Raw genomic sequence first — 24,893 nt, forward strand, 5'->3', positions numbered from 1 at the left:
AGACATGTTGTATTTTTCAGGTTTGTGACAATATCTTGTGTAAACGTAATCCTCAGAGTTATTTAGATATTTGTTCTGTATTTAATTTTAGCTTATTAGATGGTCATCGTCACTACCAATCCTTTTACCACACCCTCTCCGGTACGTTCTTTATATCATCTCCTAAGTTGGCTCAGTTTTATTGTCAGGTATCTTTTTTCGATAAGTTCTTAGGACCTGTATTCTCTGAGTTTTTTCATAATGGAAAGTTTCCTTCTTGCCTTAATTTTTGAACTATATCTTGGCTGTATATGATGTCTTTGTATCACACTTTCTCAACCCTAGAATTTAAACAATGGGCTTGGAATATTGCTGTGGAGAGGACTCAAGGCAACCCGCCCCCACCACAACCCCGACACACATTTTTCCTTCTGTGTTTTACTAAGTTTAACTACAATAAGTCTTGCTGTTAAACATTTTATAACAATTTTTCAGAATGCTTTTTTCAGTGTTTGTTTTGTGAGCATTTACATTTGAATAAATCTGTTCCCCATTCATTGGATTCTCTATTTTAGGGACACAAGTTATCCTTATGATTGATTATCTTTGTTTTTTGTAGCATTAGTTCCTCTCTAACTGCTTTAATGTCTACTGTTTTTCATTTTTATCACTGTAATTATTTCATGCCTTTCTTTTAACAGTATTTTTATTTTTACCAATGTATATTCTTTTCCTTGCTGTTTCTATTTTATTTGCTAATTCTGTTTTAGCTTTCAAATTACTTTGGTTTTGCATTCCTCGAGTTGCTTTTTTCTGTTTAACTTTTTTTTCCTGTTTATCATCTCATTCTTGAGCTTTGTTTGAACTTATGTTCAAATTAAATTTTAGCATGGGGCAGTTTTGAGAAATATCTTCATGCTGAGTTATATTTACTCCTACCTAGGTTGAGATTTCTGGTTATCTTATATATGTTATGCTCTTTATATTGTTTATTTTTGAGTTGTAGTCTCTGCCATACAACCTTTTGTCATCTTGCTCATGCTTGGGAGGCTTTTTTTAGACATTGGCTCTACTATAAAATAGGTAATGTTTTGAATAAACTTGTGTGGGGGAGGAAGAAACTTTCCTCTGCCCTCAAGGTTCTTTTGGCTGGTCTTATAATCAAATATTTATGAGACAGATTAGCAAGAGAAAATAAGCAAATTTAATACATACTTAGGTATGCGAACCCCTTATGAGAGAGTCAGAGACCCCACATGAACGAGAAGTTCGGAGATAGGAAGAGAAAATGGTTATAAAAGATATTCAGAGCTAGGGATGAGCTAAGATGCCTTAGGGTCTTCAAAGAGTTATTGCTTGATGATAAGAGCAAATGTTTAGTAAACAGAAGATTACCCTGCCCTATAGATAGGTTAAAAGAGTTATCTCTGATAATCTCTTATGGGCAAGGCCCCTAATTCTAATTACTCTAGGTAGTTAAGGCAAGGGCAGAAGTTTCTCTTGAGCTTTTGGCTAAAGTTGCCTTTAGCACAAAACTGTTCATATACTACGAAAGCATATCTTGGAGTGACTTGTTCTTAACCCCCACATCTGCTTTTCCCACCCCCTTCCCCCCCTTCCCCCCATTCTGATTTTTCACTTTGTTTTTACGCTTAAAAAGATTTTCTTTCCTTAAAGTTAAATATTTTAAAAATGTTTTCTTTCAGCTTTTTAGATTATTTTAATTTTTATTTAACTCTTTAAAATAATCCATCTGGATTTTGTTTTATTTTATATAGATCCTTTTCCCCAAATTACTAACTAGTTTTTCTAGTACCATTATTAAATAATTTCAGTCTTTCCTTGCTGATTTGGAATCTCTTCATTATCATATGCTAAGTATTTATATATAATTGAGTCTTTTCCTGGACTTTTTTTTTGTTCTACTTATCTATTAAAATCAGCCTCTCTCTTAGCGATTGTCATTTTTTACAGACCAATAATATGGATATAATGTATTCGTAGTCTTTTCCCCCGAATATTTATAATCCTCACCTCAAGATACATTTCTTGATATATCACACAGAATAAGAATTCTGTATTATTCCATGATGACTTACATATACTTAACATTCTCACACCTGTGCATGTGCATACGTTGCTTTTTACTCTCATGTGCTTGCCAAGTTTTTAGAATCTATTTACCTTGTTTTCAGAGTCATTCACTATTAAATCATCTCAGCTCTTGTACCCTTTAAGAATAAAGTCCAGTATGGGAAGTAGAATATGAAGAAAGAAAGAAAGGCTTCTTTATTATTTTTATGGGAGAAAAGTATTGCTATAGAACTTGTAGACCAGGATCATTCGAACTCCATATTTATAAATTAGATTGTATAATTATATTTGGTATTTTGGTATATACCAAAAAAACCTAATATGTGTTAATTTTAATTTTTACTTTCTTTAATTCCCATGACCCAGTTGTGAATTCTAGTCTTGTCTTGGTTATCTGCTCTTGCTTGATAAACCGCCCCATAACTTTTAGTGGCTTAGAACAACAAGCAGAGTTCAGCAGGAACAATTCATCTTTCTTCTACATGGTATCAGCTGGATTTATTCACGTAGCTGCATTCAGCTTGTGGCTGGCTGCATAGTCCAGTGTCATCTTACTTACATGTCTGGGCCGAGATGGTGCTGACTCTAGGCTGGGGTACCTCAGGTCTTCTCCACAGGGCCTCGTTCTCCACTTGACTTATCAGGAGAGTATGAACCAATTCTTTACATGGTGTCTGGGAGCTAAGAGGGCAAAGGTGGAAGCCATGTACGACTTCTTAAAGCACTTCTGCTACATCCCTTGGCCAGAGCAAGTCCCAAGGCTAACCTAGGTTAATGGGAGTGGAGAAGAGGACATCTTATGATGGGAGGAAGAATGACATCCTATTACAAAGAAATGGAGGTGTGATTCCTTGGTGGTCATTATTATGATCTGTGACAATTAAGATAACTTTAGAATAAGAAACTTTACTTAAAAAGTCTGAATAAAAGCTGTTATTGAGGTGTCTTACCTTCTCTGTTGCTAAAGTGTTAACATTGCAGTCAAAAAATGTCTTATGTAATTACATCAGGAATTAATGGCAAAAAGTAGCAGTACTTGGATATTGTAGTAAAATATCTACCCTTAATGTTTTATGCTTTTTATTATGCTAGTATGTAATCACTTTTAGGGCAGGGCCAGGGATATTAATCTTTCATGCCTTGAACAGATTAAGTGCTCTGAATGGTTAGTTTTAAGTACTATGAGAAAAAAAATAAATTGAATTAATTCTTTAAATAGTAAACTTCACACCCAATTCTAATTCTTATCTACTGATTCAAACAGTTGAGACCAATTTGGTTAAAATTTTATGACATTAAATAAAATCGGGCTCTTAATATGTAATTGATTTCTCATTTAATTGAATTCCTTCATAAAGTCATTTCATCAGTTTTAGGACTTCAAAGCAGCATACCATAACTTTAAATTATTTTTGTTAATGACAATGAAAATCATCCAGTTTCTGAGTAAACCTAGGAGAGAGTTTCTTGTCCTGGTTTCCAGTTTGTGGGTCATAGAATTTAATGCATGTTGTTCGCGAATCTGACACTATTTTGATGTGATAGTGCGTGTCAAAGTGTTATGTAAATTTTAAAGTGCTGTTTATATAATGTGCACAAAAGCATTTTGTGTTTAATGAGAAAAAATACGTAGTTTGCCAGATATAAATGTAGCAAATAATTATAGGCTTCAGTTTATATATTATGTTATTCAAGAGTTAGGGAGCTGAAATCACTTTAAAATAACTTATACTAGTATTACTATATATTTCTGTAAGTATATGACTAGTATTTTTTTACATAATGTGATTAGAAGTGATTTTTGTTATATCTTGACTATTTGTTAACATTTTAAATTACTAAACACAGTTATAAAAGAATCTCATCTTTATTGTGTGTATGTGTTATGATTTAAATTGGTTTTTACATCTGTTCCTTTTTAGAAATATAAAGAAAAGGACAAACACAAACAAAAACACAAAAAACAACCAGAACCATCACCTGCATTGGTTCCTTCCTTGACTGTTACTACAGAAAAAGTAAGTTTTAAGTGCCATATTTTGTTTTCTATAATAACCAATTATGTTCTGAGTTTTATCATTAAGTATTTTATTCCTAGTGTCCTGGTTCCCTCTCACTCTTCAACCCTCTCTAACCCTCCATTGAGCACTTTGGCATTCCCATTTCTAGGCCCTTGATCTACCTTCTGTTTAGTCTATACTTATTTTTGAAGAATGTTAAGTAAAGATAACCAGTGGGGCACATCTTTGTGGTTAGAATTTGGGCTGTGGAGTGGGCTTTGTCACTCCTGTGATTTTGAATTCTGGCTTTACTTATTGACTGAGCTGTAAGACAGGTTAACTAACTAACCTCTTTGTAACTCAATTTCATCATCCGTAAACTGGGGGAAATAATTATTGGAATTGAATGAGATAATATATGTAAAGCAATTAGAACAATGTCTGGGACAGAGTAAGCAAGAGTTGGGGATTGGATGCAGTTGGAAATGAGGCCAGGTGAGGCGCCAGTCATGTAGGACTGTGTAAGCCAGTGGCAGGACTTTGTTTTCAGTTTGAATGAAAAGTGAGCCATTGGAGGTTCTGAACGGAGACAGAATGGAACAGGATCTGACTTAGGTTTTGTGAGGACCTCTCTCTGGCTGCTGCCTTGTAGGTAGACTGCAGAGAGTCAAGAATGACAGCAGGAAGGCATTAGGAAGTTATTGCAACAATCCAGAGAGAAATGGGGGTGACATGGGGCTGGCAAGAGGTGATTAGACTCTGAATGAATACATTTTAATGTTTTTAAATTGATATAGAAGTATAAATTTGAGAAATGAAACCTGTCTTTTCCCTTTCTGATTTTTACTTTGTTTTATGTTTAGAAAAGTCTTTCTTTAAAGTTGGATAAAGATTTTCAAAATATTTTCTTCCACCTTCTTAGATTTTTAAAATTTTTATTTAACTCTTTAAAATAATCCATCTGGATTTTGTTTTCTTTTGTATAATCCTTTTCCCCAAATCACTAACCAATTTTTCTAGTATCATTAAATAATTTCAGTCTTTCCTTGCTGATTTGGAATCCCTTCATTATCATATGCTAAATATTTATATATAATTAAGTCTTTTCCTGGAATTTCCTTTTGTTCTACTCATCTATTAAAATTAGCCTCTCTCTTTAGCGATTGTCATTAGACTGCTTTGATTCATAATTTACAGGCTAATAAATATGAACATAATTTATTCATAGTCCATTCCCCTGGATATTTATAATCCTCATCTCAAGATACATTTCTTGATGTATTACACAGAACCAGAATTTTGTATTATTCCATGATGACGTACATATACTTACATTCTCACATGTGTTCATGTGCATATGTTGCCTTTTACTCTCATGTGCTTTCCAGGTTTCAGAATCTGATCAGCTTTTACTCTTCATTCTTTCCCTATATTACTCAGCAACACAACACGTTTGAATGCTAATCCTTAACAATTTTTTTTAGTAAACTTAGTTTTTAAGTTTACTACACAATACACACACAATAATCTTATGACAATACAGGTATTCAAAAGTTGACTATATCAGTGGAATGTTACTTAGCCATAAGAAAAGATGAAATACTGCCATTTGTGACAACATAGATGGATCTTGAGATATGCTAAGTGAAATAAGTCAGACAGAAAAAGTTGAGAACCCTGTGATTTTACTCATGTGGGTTATAAAAGTTACAGCAACAAATGAACAATCAAAAACTCAGACACAGGTAATAGTTTAGTGGTTACTAGAGGGAAAGAGGAGAATGGGGAGGTAGATAAGGGAAAAGGGGGTCAAATATATGGCAATGGAAGGAGATTTGACTTTGGGTGGTGAATGCACAGTGCAATATACAGATGACATATTACAGAATTGTATACTTGAAACCTTTATAATCTTATTAGCAAATATTACCCTAATAAATTTAATTTGAAAAATTGATGATAGTAAATGCATTAGACCTTTTGTTAAGCTTTCTTGAGGTACAGTTAACATACAGCAGGTTGCACATATTTAAAGTGGAAAATTTGATAAATTTATGAAACCATTACCAGAATCAATAGGGAAAGTTTCCTTGTGACTGGGTATAACCCCCTTCTTGTCTTTTTACCCATAGCCCTGCCCAGGCAGTTACTCTTCTGCTTTCTGTCATTGTAAATTGGTTTGAATTTTCTAGATTTTTAAAAGTGGAAACATAAAATATTTACACTTTTTTATCTGACTTCTTTCACTCAGCTTAATCATTTTGAGAGAATTCATTCCTTTTTATTGCTACTGTTCTATTGTATGAACATATCATAATTTGTTTATCCATTTAGTAACTTGGACATTCAGGTTGTTTCCAGTTTGGGTCTATCATAAATAAAGCTGCTAGAACATTGTACAAATCTTTGTATGGACATACACTTTTATTTCTCTTGCATAAATACTAAGGAATAGAATAGCTGAGTCACATGGTAGGTGTATCCTTAATTTTTTAAGACGCTGTCAAACTATTTTTAAGGTGATTGTGCCATTTAACAATTCTACCAGCCATATACAAGAGTTCGTGTTTCTCTACATTCTTGGTATGATCAGTTATTATTATTTTAGTCTAGTGGGCATGTAGTTGGTTTCTCATTGTGGTTCCAATTTGCATTTTCTTAATGATGCATTTATGTTGAACATCTTTCCATATGCATATTTGCTATTTCTCTATTTTTCTTTGGAAAGTGTCTGTTCAGACCTGTCCACCTCCTGCCCTTTTTTATTGGCTTGTTTTCTTATTATTGAGTTTTGTGAGACATTGTATCTTCTGGATGCAAGTCCTTTATCAGATATGTTATTTGCAGATATGTACCCCACTCAGTGGCTTGAGTAGACATTCTTAGTTATGTTCAGCTTGTGGGTTTTTTAAATGTTTTCTTCTAGTAGTTTTATATTTCTATGTTTTACATTTAGGTCTATGATCCATTTTAAGTTAATTTTTGCATATGATGTGAGTTATACATTAAAGTCCACTTACTTGAATATAAATATCCAGTTTTTCCAGAGCCATTTGTGAAACACTGTTCTTCACAGATTTGCCTTTACCCCCATTTGTTGAAAACCATGCGACCATATTTGTATGAGTCTGTTCTGAGACTTTATTCTGTTCCATTGATCTGTTTGTCTGTCCGCACTATCTTAATTACTATAGCTTTATAATAACCCTTTAGATCAGGTATTGTCCATCTCCATATCTTTTACAGTCATTTTGGCTATTCTAGGTTCTTTGCATTTTATGTGAATTTGAGAATCGGATTGTCATTTTGTAGAAATAAGTCTGCTAGTATTTTGATTTGAACTGCATTCAATATACAGGTCATTGGTGGGAGAGAGTTGACTAGTCTTCTGATCCATAAACACAGTTTATCTCTTGATTCATTTGTCTTTATCTCAGCTTTACAAAGCCTGCAGGTTTTGTATCTTTTTTCAGCTTTACCTCTGAATATCTGATGTTGTTGATATTGTTATAGTCCTTTTTAAAGTGCCTTACTAGTACATAGAAATACATTTTTGTAGCTTTGTATGTTGATCTGGTACTCTGTAACCTTACTGAACATTTCTTATTTCTAGTAGCTTATTGATTCCATAGGATTTTCTTCATAGACGATCATGCCAACTATGAATTAGACAATTTTACTTCATCTTTTTTAATCTGGGTGCTTTTTATCTCCTATTATACCTGCTAGAACTCTCAGTGCAGTGTTGAATGGAAGCGGTCAGAGTGAGCATCTTTGCTTTGTTCTTAGTCTTCAGGGGTAATGTATTTAATCTTTTAACATTACACATGATATTGAAGAGGTTTCCTTCTATTCCTGAGAGTTTTTATTAGCCTTGGATATTAGATTTTTCAAATATTTTTCTATATATTTTTATATAAATATATTGATAACTGGTTTTTTCTTTTTTAATCTGTTACTATGATGAAGTATATTGGTTGATTTTTCCAATTGTTAAACGAGACTTTCCTTCCTGGGATAAATCCTACTTGATATTGATGCATTACCATTTTTAGATATTGTTGAATTCAACTTTCTGAAATTAAAAAGGAATTTTTGCATCTGTATTTATGAGGGATATTGGCCTGTAGTTTTCTTTTCCTAGCATGGCTTTGTTTGGTTTTAGTGTCAAAAGTAATGCTGGTCTCATAGAATGAGCTGCAAGCATTCACTCTTATTCACTTTTCTGTAAGTTTGTCTAAATTTGGTATTATTAATGTGCGATAGAATTTACTTCTAAAGTTATCTGTGCCTAGATTTTTTTTTTTTATGGGAAGAGTTTTAAACTATAATTCCATTTCTTTAATAGATATAGGGCTGTTCAGGTTATCCGTTTCTTGAATGAGCTTTGGCAATTTGTATCTTTTCTCTTTTTTCCTAATTAAGCTGTCTAGAGGTTTATGAATTTTATCAATCTTCTTAAATTATTAGCTTTTCATCTTATTGATTTTTCTCTATTGTTTTTGTGTTTTGTATCTTAATGATTTCTGCTCTGATTTTATTTTTCCCTTTTTACTACTTTGGGTTTCCTTTATAGTCCTTTTTCTAATTTCTTAAGATATGAGATGGTGAAATTTATTTGAAACCTTTTTTTCTAATATAGGCAGTTAATAAAACTAAGAACCTTTAATTTCTAGAAGTTTTAGATTCACAGCTAAGTTGAGTAGATAGCACAGAGATGTCCTGTGTACCGCATCCTCGTACACTCACGGTTCCCCCACTATCAGCATCCCACACCAAAGTGGTACATTTGTTACAAGCTATGAGTCTACATTGACACATCATTCTTAAGTCCTTAGTTGACATTAGAGTTTGCTCTTGGTGTTGTACATTCTTGTTTTTTGGATTTTGACAAATGTATAAATAACATGTATCCATCATTGCAGTGTTCTACACGATAGTTTCACTACCCAAAATTATCTGTTCTGCCTGTTCATTTCTCCTCTCTCCCAGACCCTGACAACCACTATTTTTTTTATTCTCTCCATGGTTTTTGCCTTTTCCAGAATGTCACGAAGTTGAAATCATACAGTATGTAGCCTATTGAGATTGTTTAGAGCAGTTTTAGTTTCACAGAAAAATTGAAAGGAAAGCCCTGAGATTTCCCATATACTCCCTATTACAGCACACGTAGTCTCCTCTGTTATCAACATCCCTCACCAGAGTGGTAAATTTGTTACAGTCAGTGAACCTACATTGATATATCATTATCACCTAAAGTTCATAATTCACATTAGAGTTCACTTTTGGTGCTGGTGTGTTCTATGGGTTTTGACATAGAATGTATAATGACATGTATCCACAATTATAGTATCATACAGAATAGTTTCACTGCCCTAAAAATCTCGTTTTTAACTCTTCATCCTTGCCCACTCCCAGCCCCTGGCAACTACTGATCTTTTTACTGTTTCCATACTTTTGCCTTTTCCAAAATGTCATATGGTTAGAATCATATTGGATGTAGCTTTTTCAGACTAACTTTTTTTTCCACTTAATAATATGCATTTAAGATTTCTCCAAGTTTTTTCAAGGCTTGATAGCTGATTTCTTTCTAGAACTGAATTATATTCCCTTGTCTGCATGTACCACAGTTTATTTATCTATTCACCTACAGAAGTACATATTTGTTGCTTCCTAGTTTTGACAGTATGAATAAAGCTATTATAAGCATTGTAGGCAGGTTTCTGTGTGGACATAATTTTTCAACTCCTTTGGGTAAATACCATGGAGTGTGATTGCCAGTTCATGTGGTATGTTTAGTTTAGTAAGAAATTGCTAAACTGTTGAATTGCAAAATGGTTGAATCAGCTTGCATTCTCATCAGTAGTGGATGACAGTTCCTTTTTCTCTGCATCCTTATCAGCATTCAGTGTCCTATTGGCCATCCTCATAGGTATGTGGTGGTATGTATCTCATCATTTAAATTTGTATTTCTCTGCTGACAAAGAATGTGGAGCATCTTTTCTTATGCTTATTTGCCATCTGTATATCTTCTTTGGTGAGGTTTTTAGCTTTTTAAAAATCAGATTGTTTATTTTCTTAGTGTTGACTTTTAAGAGTTTTTAATATATTTTTAGTAAGTCTTTGTCAGATTTGTATCAGCTTTCCAATTCTTTGTTCTATGAAGTATGCCTTTGGTATTACATCAGAAAAGTCATTGCCAAACCCGTTATTCATTTTTCTCTTTTGGTATCGTTTAGTTTTATAATTTTGTATTTTACATTTAGATCTATGATCCATTTTGACTTAATTTTTTTGAAGGGTATAAATTCTGTGTCTGGGTTCATGTTTTTGCATGTGGACATCTAGTTCTAGCACCATTTGTTGAAAAGCCTATCTATATGAAGTTGGAATATCTCTCCATTTATTTAGTTCTTCCCTGATTTTATTCATCACTTTTGTTTTCCGCAGATAGACCTTATCCATATTCTATTAGATTTAAAACTAAGTAATTTTGCAGGGTGCTGTGTACATGGTATTATTTTTAACTTCAAATTTCTGCAATCTTGATGTAATAGCTTGTTTTCAGAGTTTCTTTGTTAATAATTTTTTGGATTTTCCACGTAGACGACCATGTCATTTGTGAAAAAAGACCGTTTAATTTCCCCCTTCCTAAACAGTATACGTTTATTTCCTTGTTTTATTACATAAGTTAGGACTTCCAGTATGATGGACTTCCTTGTTTTATTACATAAGTTAGGACTTCCAGTATGAAAGAAGTGGTAAGAAAGAGGACATCCTTACTTTGTTCCTGATAATGGGAAACCTCGTTCTCACCATTAAGTATGATGTTAGCTGTAAGGTTTTATGTGCATACAGTCAGCCTTCTGTACCCACGGGTTCCACATCTGTGGATTCAACTAACTAGATCAAAAATATTCGGGAAAAGTTACGTTGTTGCTGACGTGTACTATCTAGTTAGGCCTGTGATGGTTCAATCTACTAAACATGGTACAGACTTTTTTCTTGTCATTATTCTTTAAATAATACAGTATAACAACTATTTACATAGCATTTACATTGTATTAGGTATTATAAGTAATCTAGAGATGATTTAAAGTATTTAGGATGATATGCATAGATTATATGCAAATACTACAGCATTTACATAAGAGACTTGAGCATCCTTAGATTTTGGTATTGGGAGTCTTGGAACCAATCCCCTGTGGATACTGGGGATGACTGTATACTTTATCAAGTTGAGCAAGTTCCCCCTCTTTTTCTACTTTCCTGGGAGTTTATATTGTGAATTAGTGTTGGAGTTTGTCAAATGCTTTTTCTGCATCTATTGATATAATGTGTAGTTTTTCTTCTTTACCTTGTTGATGTGATGGATTACATTAATTGATTTTCAAATGCTGACCCAGCCTTGCATTCCTGGGATAAATATCACTTGGTTGTGGTATATAATTCTTTTTTATTGTTGGATTTGATTTGCTAATATTTTGTAGAGGATTTTTGCGTCTGTTTCATGAGAGATATTGTTCTGTAGTTTTGGTTTTTTTCTTATAATGTTTTCATTTTGATATTAGAGTAATATTGGCCTCATGGAAAGAGTTACTGGTTCTGGTGCCTTCTGTTTTGCGGTGGTTATAAATTATTCAGTTTTTAAAAATAGATATAGGCCTATTCAGATTGTTTCTTGAATGAGTTTTGGTAGCTTGTGTCTTTCAAGCTACCAAATTGGTTCATTCATCTAGATGTTTAAATTTATAGGCATAGAGTTGTTAATAATATTCCTTGATTATTCTTTTAATGTCCAGGGTTATCTGTAGTCATATCCCCTATTTCTGATATCAGTAATTCATGTACTCTCTTTTATATTTAGTTGTCCTGGCTAGAGGTTTATCAATCTTAGTTATTGTCTCAAAGAACCAGCTTTTGGCTCTGTTGATTTGCTATTTCCATTTCATTGATTTCTGCTTTAATTTAAATATTTCTTTTCTTCTGATTATTTTGGTTTAATTTCTTTTTAGTTTCTAGTTTGTTAAAGAGGAAGCTTACATTATTGATTTAAAGTTTTTTTTCTTTTCTAACATATGCATTCAAAGCTACACATTTCCTTCTAAGCCCTGCTTTTGCTGCATCCCACAAATTTTAATAAGTTGTATTTTCATTCTCATTTAGTTAATAATATTTGAAGGTTTCTCTTGAGCTTTCTTCTTTGACTCATGTGTAATGCAAAAGTGTGTTGCTTAATCTCCAGGCATTCTGGGATTTTCTAGCTATCTTCCTGGTAGATCAATTTGGCTTATTTCATTTAGCATGATTATCCCGAGATCCATCCATGTTGTCGCAAATGGCAGTATTTCATCTCTTCTTATGGCTGAGTAATATTCCATTGTATGTACCACAGCTTCTTTATCTAGTCATCTATCGTAGGACACTTCGATTGCTTCCACATCCTGGCCACCGTGAATAATGCTGCTGTGAACATCGGTGTCCAAATATCTTTTTGGATATATGTTTTCAAGTCTTTGAGGTAAATACCCAAGGTAGGGATTGCTGGATCATATGGTAGATCAATTCTTTGTTTTTTTGAGTAACCCCATACTGTTCTCCATAGTGGCTGTACCAATTTGCAGTCCCACCAGCAGTGTATGAGGGTTCCTTTTTCTCCACATCCTCTCCAACATTTGTTTTTACTTGTCCTGTTGAGTATAGCTATTCTAACCGGTGTGAGATGGTATCTCATTGTGGTTTTGATTTGCATTTCCCTAATAGCTAGTGACATTGAGCATCTTTTCATATATTTGTTGGCCATTTGTATGTCTTCTTGGGAGAAGTGTCTGTTCAGGTACTCTGCCCATTTTTTTATTGGATCATTTGTTGTTGTTGTTATTGAGTTTTTTGAGTTCTTTGTATATTTTGGATATTAGGCCCTTATTGGAGCCGTTGCTTGCAAATACATTTTCCCATTCAGATGGTTGTCTCTTTACCTTATAAATGGTTTCTTTTGCTGTGCAGAAGCTTTTTAGTTTGATGTCGTTCCATTCACTTAGTTTAGCTTTTACTTCCCTTGCCTTTGATGTCAAAGTCATAAAACCCTCTTTAAGTCCAAGATCCCTGTGTTTAGTTGCTGTTTTCTACTATGCAATTTATTGTTTCAGGTCTTATATTCAGATCCTTAATCCATTTTGAGTTAATTTTGGTGTGTGGTAATAGACAATAGTCTAGTTTTATTCTTTTATAAGTGGCTTTCCAGTTTTCCCAGCACATTTATTGAAGAGGCTTTCCTTTCTCCACTGTGTTTTTGGCTCTTTTTTTGAAAATTATTTGCCCATATAAACATGGGTTTACTTCTGACTCTTGATTCTCTTCCACTTGTCTATGTGTCTGTTTTTCTGCCAAGATCATGCCATTTTGATTATTGTTGCTTTGTAGTATAATTTGAAGTCGGGCAGAGTAATGCCTCCAGCCTTGTTCTTTTTTCTCAGGATGCCTTTGGCAATTCGGGATCATTTGTGCTTCTATACACATATGATGATTTTTTGTTCTACTTCTTTAAAAAATACCGATGGGGATTTGCAGTGTGTATTTACAGCTAATTAAAGTCCTCTTTCAAATAACAGTATACTGCTTTATGGTACAATTAAATAATTATGTATCATGATTAAATAATATCTCTAATTCCTCCCTCCTATTCCTTCTTGTCAATGCTTTCATTCATTTCTCTCATATATAAACATACAGAAGCGTATATATGCATAAGTCTTTATACTCAAATACATTGTTACTATTATTATTTTGAATAAACATCAATTAAGAATAAGAAAAATCAAAGTTTTTATTTTAAGTTCATTGATACATTCTTATGTTCTTCTTTTCTTTATGTAAATCCATGTTTCTGACTGTATCATTTCCCTTCTGTATCATTTCCCTGACTGTATCATTGCCAGTAGAACTTCTTTTCACATTTCTTGTAAGCCAGGCCTACTTAGCACAAATTCTCTCCATTTTTGTTTCTACGAGAAAGTCTAAGGCTTTCCCTTTTGAAGGATAATTTTGCAGTGTACAGAATTCTAGGTTGTTTTTTTTTTCCTCTCAACAGTTTTAAATATGTCACATCACTCTCTTCTTGCTTGCATTGTTTCTAAGAAGTCAGATGTAATTTTCTTTGTTTAAGACATTTTCCCCATAGGCTTCTTTGAGGACTTTTAAAAAAATTTTTTTCAGGATGTTTTTCTTTTATCTTTTGTTTTCTGCAGTTTGAATATGAAATGGCTAGGTGTAGTTTTTTTTAATTTGTTTGTTTGTTTTTCATTTATCTTTCTTGATTCTCAGAACTTCCTTGATCTATGCTTTGGTTTCTGACATTAATTTGGGGTTAATTCCTAGTCATTATTGCTTCAAATATTGCATTTCTTCCTTTTTCTTCTGGTATTCACATTGCATCTTTGTTATACCTTTTCTAATTGTCCTCTGTTCCTTGGATGTAGTGTTCTGTGTTTTTCAGTCTTTTTTTCTCTTTGCTTTTTGTTTTTGGAAGTTTCTGTTTTTCAGTATAGTGCTTTATGGTACATACCCAAGCTCTGAGTTGGGTATGTCCCTACCCCAGATGTTTCAGGCTCTGATATCACCCTAGCAGGTTATGATCTGGTAAAATAGTTTATGGTGTGGGCAGGCCTTGTTAAGAAGAACAGAATACCTTGGCAGAAGCCTGAGTGTACTTTTTCTGTTGATAATTCTCTGTGAAGACCTGGTAGAACTCCTGGAGGTGAACTAAAGGAAGTCTGAGGGCTCCCCTATAAAAACTCCTGTTTTTAACTCTCAAATTTGTCCACACTAAGCCTTTAGCAACTTGTCAATTGTACTTGAGGTTTTCCTACTCTGACACTGGTTCCCATGGAGATGACTGCTGGGATACATTATGATTTTCTACTATATCCATCTGTCTGTCTCTCCGATTTGAGGGCTGTTGTTTGCCGTATGATCTTACTGCTGTTCAGTTTTCAGTTTGTTCAGCCTTGTACTTGTTCAACCAGAATCCAGAAGTGCTAATATAGGCATTTAATGCTGTAAACTTTGTTGTAAACACCACTTAAGAATTTTGATATGTTGTATTTTCATTTTCATTTAGTTGAACAATACCTTGTGATTTCCTCTGGATTTCTTCTTTGACTCTTGGATTACTTAGAAGTGTGTTATTTACTTTTAAAACATTTTAGGGTTTTTCACATATCTTCTTGTTATGATTTCTAACTTAATATCTTTGTATTATATAATTACTTTTTAGTTTTTTGAGATTAAAAAATGATAATATGGATTATCTTGTTTAATGTTCTTTGTGCTTTTCAAAAGACTGTTTTCTTTCTGCTCTTGTATGGAGTTTTTCTATAAATGTAAGTTAAGTCAGCTTAATTGCTATTTTTAAGTTCTCTGTATCCTTACTGATTGTTTTGTCTCCTTGTTCAGTTGGTCATTGAGAAGTGGTTATAGGCCTTTCTTACTGTAGTTATGGGTTTTGCTATTTTACCATTTTCTCTATTCTGTCAGTTTTTTGCTTTATTTTGAAGGTCTCTTATAAGGTGTGGAAACATTTAGGATTTTTATATCCTCTTTGATGAATAGATCTCTTTATCTTGATAATATTCCTTGTCTCAAATCTACTTTGATATTACTATTATGAATTCAGCTTTCTTTTGATTATTATTAACTTTATATTTCTTTCTCATACTTTTACTTTTAATAGCATCGTATCTTTTATTTAAAATGGGTTTCTTTTAGGCAGCATGTAGTCTTGAGTTTATTGTTTTAATGTTATATCTCTGCCTTACAATGGGGTGTTTAGATAATTTACATATACTGTGATTATTGACATGATTGTATTTAAATCTGTCATTTGCTAATCCTTTTTTATTTGTCCATTTTTCTTTTTTTTTCTTTTATTCATTGAATAATTTTTGTGTTTCCTTTTTGGCTGATTAGTAATAATTCTTTATTATTTTATTGGCTGTTTTAGGATTTATAGTATACATCTTTAATTTGTCAGTCTGCCTTCAAGTGATAGTACACCATTTTCAGATATTGTATAAGAACCTTGTAGCTATATACTTCCATTCCTGGTTTTTGTGTTATTTTTGTCGTATTTTAATTTTTTTTCATATTTTCTAAACCTTGCAATTATTATTTTTGTTCTAAATTATCAGTTATCTTATGAAGAGATTTAAATAATTAAAAAGTCTGTATTTACCCATGTAAACACTATTTCTAGTCCTCTTAATTACTTAGTATAGTTCCACATTTCCTTTTTTTGTTTTCCTTCTGCCTAGAAGACAATCTTTGGCATTTGTTGCAGTGTTGATCTGCTGGTAATTAGTTCTTCCAGATTTTTTATCTGAAGAGCAATTATTTTGCTTTTGTTTTTTAAAAGATAGTTTAGCTCACTATGGAATTCTAGGTTGTTTTTTTTTAAGTACTTTAAAGATTTTACTCTTCTGTTTTATAGTTTGCATTGTTTCCTTGAGAAATCTGTTTTCATCTTTATCTTTGTTTCTTAACACATAAGACATCTTTTTAAAAAATTTTATTTTAACCCCCTGGCAGCTTTTATCATTTTCTCTTTATTGTTGTTTTTTAGTGATAAGCAGTTTGATTATGATAGGCATTCATGGAGTTTTCTTCGGGCTTTTTGTGTTTAGGGTTAGTTGATATATATAGGTTTATAGTTTTCATCGAATTTTGTAATTTTTCTGCTATTATTTCTTTTAATAACTCTTCTTTTGGATACTCCAATAACATGTGAATTAGGCTGCTTAACGCTGTCCCACAGCTCACTGCTCTTGCTCTACCCATCCCCTCCCCAAAGTTGTCTTTCTTTCATGAAACATGTGCTTCATGTTTGACATCGTTTCAATGCTGTGTTCTTAGAATTGGGCTAGTGAAAAATTATTGGCTTTTATGGGATATTTGACTTGTACATCATTAAAGAAGTTTTTTAGCTAGCACCAAAATACTGTATTTCAACAGCCATTGGTTATTTCCTTTCCCTTCCCTCTGCCTTCTTCTCCCAAATGTGGGTTGCAGAGCCTTATGGAATGCTGTAAGGACTTCTTCTTTTTCTTTTTTTTAAATAACTGTTGTTTCTTTGGTTACATATTATAGAGTAATTGTTGAACTGAGCCTAAATTTTTTGTTTGAAGTAGGAAATATTTTTTTGTTCCTGATCAATAATTTATATTGGCATTGTATCTTATCTGAGGATTAGTAATTATAGTTAGCCATAAAACAAAAATCATACATATTCCACATGTCTATTTTAAAGGATTTATTAAATTGCCTGTAAATCACAGTATAGACCAAAGTAGTTATGCACTTCTTTAGAGACTCTTAGTATGGCCAAATATCCAGTTTTATCTCTAGTGGAAGAGAAAAAGAAAGGCTATATTTTGTTCAGTTGAATACCAGTTGAAATCGTTAGTTTGTGTTTTATGAGTCAATTTACATGAAACATATGTATTTTTAAGCACTGCAGTTGCTTTCAGAGCAGGGAGATGCTCATACAATGAGTTATTTAGATTGAGAAACTGAGGAAACAACACATTTGTGATGACAGGCTTACTCATTGCGTGTCTTTCAACCTTCCCCCGCCCTCGCCACTACCCTCTCCTTTTTCTTTCTACACCTTGATTTTGAGTTGACTGTAGGTTTATAATGTAATTCCACAGTACCATATTATATAGACAGCATGTTATGGAACAAATACTCTCAAATTAACTTACAAACATGGAGTTTAAGATAGAGGTCTTTGAGTTAAACCTGTGTAGCCTTTTTTTCCCCCTTCATTAAGTATACTTTTTTATTTTAACTGTTAGAATCTTCAGCTAAAATTTTATTTTCTTTTTTTTTTAAAGAAATCTATAGTATGTTTTGAAACTTACAAGGTGTCAAAGTTTTAAAAAATGTCATAAAGTATATAAGTGTCTAATCAGTATGTTATACAGCTGAAACTCATAGTAGTGTATGCCAACTGTAATTGAAAAATAAATTTAAAAAAATTTTAGTTTTATTTAAGTAGGACTTTTGTCACTGAAATTTACTTAATTTTCATTCATTGCTTTTTTTTGTGATGCCTTCCAAATGTCATGTTTTCATTAGACTTATGGACATATTTGTACTTCAGGGGTAAACAAGAATATTAAATGAATGAGAAAATTGACCAACCCTAATTTAGATTACTGTGTGGAAGCACATTTTGCATTTCTGTTTTTGGTACCTCACCCAGTTTTCCCTCCTTATTTGATACATGGACAAAGTACTGTACATGAATGAAGAACACCACTGCGTTTTCTTTGGATGACTTTTAAACTTCACTAGGGTCAGATGTGGGATGGAGAACCTCAAGAGCAACTTGAGTTATTGGGAAAATTATTTGAAAAGTGAAGTGGGTGGTTTCCAAAGTGACCTGCTCAGCATGAAAAAGGTTCATGTTTCTGAAATAATCCATCAAGTTTAATCAGCTTAAATATGATTGGTTTGTTAAATGGGAGTGTTGTTTTCTCCTGCAGTTTACATTGAAACCTTTGTTTTTACTTGTGGATTATAATTTGTTAGATTAGTGATTATAGCTTGTTTTTATGAGATAATGTCTCGTATTTGGTAATGAAAATCTGTTATTTGCAGCAAGATGTCTTTTCTCACTCTTTTTGAACATTGATTTTGCTAAAGATGCCAACTATTTTGAAACCTGATTTCATTATCACTCTCATTTTTCTAATTTATCTGAGGGCTTGTAATTAATGAGTGGTAGTTATATGTGGGAAATTTCAGTTTTCTATATTTTTAGATTTCACTTGTGTCAGATTTTAGATATATATATTTAGAAAATATATATCTAAATATATTTAGATATATATATTAGAAAATATGTATTTAGATATATATATATTAGAAAAATAGTTATTAATTCATTCAACAGAAATTTAAGGCTGGTTATGTTCCAGGTACTTAATGAATTTAACAACAGCATCAAAAATCTCTGACCCTGTGGACCTTACAAACCTTTCATTTTGAAGCATTTTAATTACTGTGCTCTGGTTAAATACGTTTTCCCATTTTTATAGTCATTTATTTGCTGTTACTTGCACACACCTTGTATTTAAAAGATTATTAAAAACTGGAAACTAAAAAAAACCAAAAAACCTGGAAACTAAATGTTTAAGTAAATCTTTACCTAGCTCTTTTCACTAACATATCTAGATCAAGGGGATGATTGAGAATCAATTTTAGGGTATAATAATATTTTTAACTTTAAAAAATTTTAACTGCACAATATAACTGTTTCCTCAACTTGCTACTTGGAAGAAATGATTTCTGTTTCAAAGGCTTTAATCTTTCTGTTTTGAAAAGCAGCCTTCCCATGAATTTAAAAATTCTTGCTCTGACCTGTGCTCAATCCTTATAATCTCATGGATATATTCCTCTAATGAATTTGTAGCACCTCACTTCACTAATTGTCGCCTTCCTGTGCTGAACACTAAGGCTGATTTTAATTTCATGTTTAGGAAGTAGTATGTTCTTCTTGAGAATGATGTTGCTTGAGAAACAAGTACTTTCACTATTATTTATTATGTGTCACTGAATAAATATGACTAATATGCACTTTTACTAATGCTGCAGTTTGGTGCTCAAACAGCTATACTATAAGTTACCTACATTTTTAAAAATAGTGTTTGTAAGAGATTCTAATGTAAGTCTTTTTAGATGATTTGCTTAGGTGTACTGACTTATTTTTAAAACAGAAACTATTATACGTTTATCTTACAAGTCCAGTAGTTATTTTAAATGTGCCATCTTTTTTTATCTGTAGCCAAAATATAATCATTTTTCCCCCCTTTTACTTCCTTTCTCAATCAAAATGTTAGACTTATACGAGCACTAGCAGCAACTCTATATCTGGATCATTGAAGCGCTTGGAAGATACCGCAGCACGATTTACAAATGCAAATTTCCAGGAAGTCTCTGCACATACACCTAGTGGAAAAGATGTTTCCGAGGCTAGAGGGTCAGAGGGCAAAGGGAAGAAATCTTCAGCTCACAGCTCAGGTCAAAGGGGAAGAAAGCCTGGTGGAAGAAATCCAGGAACGACTGTGTCAGCAGCTAGTCCTTTCCAGCAAGGTATTAATTATGATGTTTAAGTTAAAATACTTGTTCTTATGATATGATCAATGATAGTAGTTAAGTTTTGTAAAATAGTTTATTTTTTACTTATAACTAATGGATCATTGAAGATTATTTATGATTAATTGCTGTAGTAAGATTCCTTCAAAGACTAGTATTCCTTGTTAAAATTTTTCTGGGTTCTTTGCTTTCATTTTATGTTATGACATGTGCTTCCAAAGTTGAATTATAATTTTAATGTTTAAGTAGATGTGGAATAAAGTTTAAGTTTGGGGAGAAAGACAATAGAAGCTGGAGTTTTCCTTTCTACTCTATAGAGGTCATTGTTTTTTTACAAATTGTTTGTATTTACCTTTCCTAATTAAACACTGAAACAGTTAAGATATGTTTTTAGTAAGTAAAAAAGTACTGGGTAATTTTTAGGGGGAACCAAATAGCTCTCAGTAAATAGTAGTTGTTGATTATTAATGCATTTATTATAAAACTTGAAGTTTAAAGTCGAATTTTGCTCAGACCATATCTTTTGGTAAGGCTGCTGTATTTACAGGATGCCTAGTTAATTTTGAATTTCAGTTAAACAACAAATTACTTTTTCACTAGAAATATGGCCCATGCATTTATATGGGACATGCTTATATTGAAAAATAATTTGTTATTTGAGTGAAATTTAAAATTACACTGGGCGTGCTGTGTTTTCCACAGTAGTCCTCTTTTATGGAGGACAGAATAACTCAGTTAAACTTTAGAATACATTAGCCCTATGTTGTAGGTTTTTACTTTGTGTAATTTTTAACATGAACACAAATATTTTGAGAAATATAAATGTTAAAACTGCTTGAGATAAATACATTAGTAAAATATACAATAAATGCTGCTCCACCCAACCCCCACCCCCTTGCCCTGTATCCAAAATTACCAGGGTATAATTTGAATATATAGAGAGATTGCTTAGTCCGCTGACCTCTCATTAAAAGCTATATTTATATATTTTAAACTAATAGTTATTTTGGGCTTCGAGACCTTCAAGTTCCAGATTTTTTTGGCCTTATAATACAAAAAAATTAGATAAATAGAAAAGAAATAAAATGCCAAATTTGTTGTTTTAATTTAATAAGATTACTTTATATTTGCTTTTTTTATGTCACTGGAGAATAAGTAGTAAAACCTTAATTAAATTTTAATGTAACTTCATTCACATTTTAAATGTGATTTCAGCAGAATTCAGTCATCTCTACAATTAAGACCTTATTTTCCACTGTTAAAACTGCATTTTTTAGTTTTCAGTCTATCTTTGAAGTACTGATCTATTTAGAAAAGAAATCTCTCATTTTCTTAAGTTTCACAACATTGCAATCTTTTCTGGCCTTTGTTAAGACATGGTAGAGAATATGTGCATTTTTTATATCTGAGATAATAGTCTATAAAAGTTTTAAAAGTCAAAATATAAAGTTAGGATATTTAAGATATATATTTTTTTTCATTGCAGGTAGTATGTGAATTTTAGAAAATACACATTTAAAGTAGTGTGTATGCTAAATGTTTTAAAGTATTTGCTACATTGTAGTGAGCTTTTAACACCAGCTGTAAAAACAAAAAATGTGTAGGAAAAAAGACAGATGGTGACAGAGCAGAATGGATAATAAAGAACTTCTTTATAGCTGCTAATTAAGTGGCAAATTACAGTTATCCTTAAATAATTGATGGTAATGTAAATGGCTTCTTAATATGTATAGTTTTCTATATAGAGAAAGCCTGAAATTGCTTACATAGGTACAAATATTTTTTAAAATGAATAAGACATTTATTGTCTTGGAAAGAGTTAAAATTTTAAACAATATGTTCTTTTTTAAAAAAGCTATTTCAGAAGAGCTTAAAATTTAAAATCAAAACCTTGAAACTTTAGTTAAAAAGAAATTCTTGAGTGTGAGGAAAAAATATCTTTGTAAATATTTAGGTGGATTTATGTGTGTTGCTTATGAATGTGGTCTGCAATAAAATTTAACACTTACTTGAAATTTTCTTTCCACTCCAATAAAACTCTTTATTTTGAGCTTTTGTTTCTAAATATATTAGTTAAAATATATAGTTTAGTTTTATGAAATGTGATAGATGTGTGGTCACAGCAGAGTCTAAATCCTTTTTTCATTTGATGAGCATGAAGAGAGGGTTTAGTGAAATGAGATGATGGACCAAACCATTGTTTCACCCCAGCCATATTGTTTTTCTACCAGGTACATAAGACTTGAAGTTCTCATAGCTCATGAAGATATGGTAGACTACTAACGTTCTTTATCTAAAGAGTATGGAAAGAATAAGCAGTTGTGAAAGAGATTTATGAGAGGAGCCTCTCCTATGATTTTACCTTCATAAAAACAATAGAATGTTAGTGGCTATGATTTCTTTTCTTACTGCAGCTCCATGGGAATTGGACTGGGAGTATATAAGGTTATATAGATTAGGTTCCATGTGATCATTATTATTTGATTAAATCCATGTTTTGGTGGGGTAGCTTTAACTGAGTAACACTAACATTATCCTAAGTTAAATCGCAGAACTTATAACCTAAGCAGCACCTTTGGTTCTTATTGTATGTTGGGAACATTTATAATCATATCTTAAGTAATTGAGAAAGAGTAAGTTCCCCAAGCCATTCAGAGTCCAATTGTAGTCTTGTCAAACATAGTTTCCTTGAGACTTTGCTGTTCTTCAGCCTTAAGCATATACAAGGTATTTGGGAGAGAATTGAGGAATGCTGCCATGGTAGAAGGTAGGTTAAATAAAGCACATCTTATATCTTGGTAATTGTATAAGTAATGGCTTGCAACTCAATTTAATAACTATAAAATGAAAAGTATTTTTTAAAGATAATTTTGTAGATAAACTTGATTTCAGTTATAACCTTTTAAAAAATCTAGCTTTGTTACATAGTGATGCCCTAAGTTTTATAGTTAGTTTTTTCCACCCTCTCTTTTTGATGATTGTGTCATTTCTACTGCTTATTGGAACTTTTGCATCCAATTTTTTCTTTTCCTATCCTTTTTTTTTTTTTTTTTTTTTTTTATACTACAGGCAGTTTTTCAGGAACTCCAGGCAGTGTAAAATCATCTTCGGGAAGTTCAGTACAGTCTCCCCAGGATTTCTTGAGCTTTACAGACTCAGATCTACGTAATGACAGTTACACTCACTCCCAACAGTCATCATCAACCAAAGATGTACATAAAGGAGAGTCTGGAAGCCAGGAAGGGGGTGTAAATAGTTTTAGTTCCATAATTGGTCTCCCTTCGACCTCAGCTGTTATTTCACAGCCTAAAAGCTTTGAAAATTCACCTGGAGATTTGGGTAATTCAAGCCTTCCTACAGCAGGATATAAGCGGGCTCAAACTTCTGGCATAGAGGAAGAAACTGTAAAGGAAAAGAAAAGAAAAGGAAATAAACAAAGTAAGCATGGGCCTGGTAGACCCAAAGGAAACAAAAATCAAGAGAATGTTTCTCATCTCTCAGTTTCTTCTGCTTCACCAACATCATCTGTAGCATCAGCTGCAGGAAGCATAACAAGCTCTAGTCTTCAGAAATCTCCTACATTGCTCAGGAATGGAAGTTTACAGAGTCTTAGTGTTGGCTCATCTCCAGTTGGTTCAGGTAGGGATTTGCCCATTGTTTTTCTCCCTTACTTCCACAGCCATCATCTTTCCTTTACCCCAAAAAGTAAATTTATTTTAACTGTTATGATAATACTTGAGTTGCTGACATTTGATTATTGTAATGAAAAAAATGTGTTAAGATCTTAGACAATTTGAGAAGACATTTGGCACTAATCTGATACAAATATAAATGAAATAGTTTATTGGTCATTTCTTATGAGAGACTTAGAATTAATTTCCCATTTTTGTTTTTGCTTCACTTCCACAGTATTTTGAAAACCAACTCAGAATTCACATTGAAGGTGTGAAAGTTTTTACACACTATGTTTTTGATGGGTATTTGTTTTTGAGCTTCTTCCTTTCTCTAAATTTCAGTCAGTCTTTAGTTTCTCAACAGTTTCTCACACAAATTTTAGTTGGATTACTCCATCTGGAATATTTTTCAGTCAGTGATAAATAATTTAAATTTATGGACCTTTTTAACAATCACATTTTAGGAGGTATCTGAAATGATTTATATTTTTGTTTTCAAGTTTGTTTAACAGGTGTTTTGTTTGTTTTACCATTATCTTTATTATAGAATCAATAAATTTATATATGTTGTTACTCACACCTTGGGGTGCTTCTTTAACCTGTACTTTATATTTTTTTTCAATTTTTATAAAACTTTACGATGCATGTTTTTAGACAAAAACTTCTGGATAGTTAAATTTTCACATTTATGTTTTTAATTACATCTTGAATTTAAAGTAAATGAGTTTAAATAAGTGTTGGTTGTAAACCTCACCCTTTTTTTGATTTTTAGATTTCTGATTATAGAAATAAGGAGATTTTTGCTAAAATAAATTTAAGATTTTATCAGTTCTATTAGTTGGTGGTGAGGATAGCTAGGAAATGGTATGGAAAAGTAATAAATACAATTTAATGAAGAATGTTCACATACATTTTATAAATATAGATTTTGGGATTGTTTTTATAGTTGTGCAGATAATAATTTCAGTTAGTAAACACGAGAAAGACT

The 24,893-nt window shown here is 32.2% G+C and overlaps 1 protein-coding gene across 23 annotated transcripts in view; it reads left to right on the forward strand.

The window, feature by feature from the left end:
- Positions 1–24,893, forward strand: part of MLLT10 (MLLT10 histone lysine methyltransferase DOT1L cofactor) — a 188,659-nt gene that overhangs the window by 106,016 nt on the left and 57,750 nt on the right. For 17 of the 23 annotated variants that reach the window (XR_005656040.1, XM_039877530.1, XM_039877528.1 and 14 more), the window contains 3 exons: positions 3,996–4,091; positions 19,976–20,228; positions 23,301–23,870. Coding sequence is in view for 22 of the 23 variants with exons in the window: in XM_039877530.1 (XP_039733464.1) it covers positions 3,996–4,091; positions 19,976–20,228; positions 23,301–23,870 (919 nt within the window). In the remaining variant the exon portion in view is untranslated. Of the gene's footprint in view, positions 1–3,995; positions 4,092–18,207; positions 18,562–19,975; positions 20,229–23,300; positions 23,871–24,893 lie in introns of those variants that run through there. The other 6 variants (XM_039877544.1, XM_039877546.1, XM_039877545.1 and 3 more) reach the window with 2 other exon arrangements.

Source organism: Pteropus medius, unplaced genomic scaffold (assembly GCF_902729225.1).
Source record: "Pteropus medius unplaced genomic scaffold, Ma_sr-lr_union100, whole genome shotgun sequence".
NCBI classification, from domain to species: Eukaryota; Metazoa; Chordata; class Mammalia; order Chiroptera; family Pteropodidae; genus Pteropus; species Pteropus medius.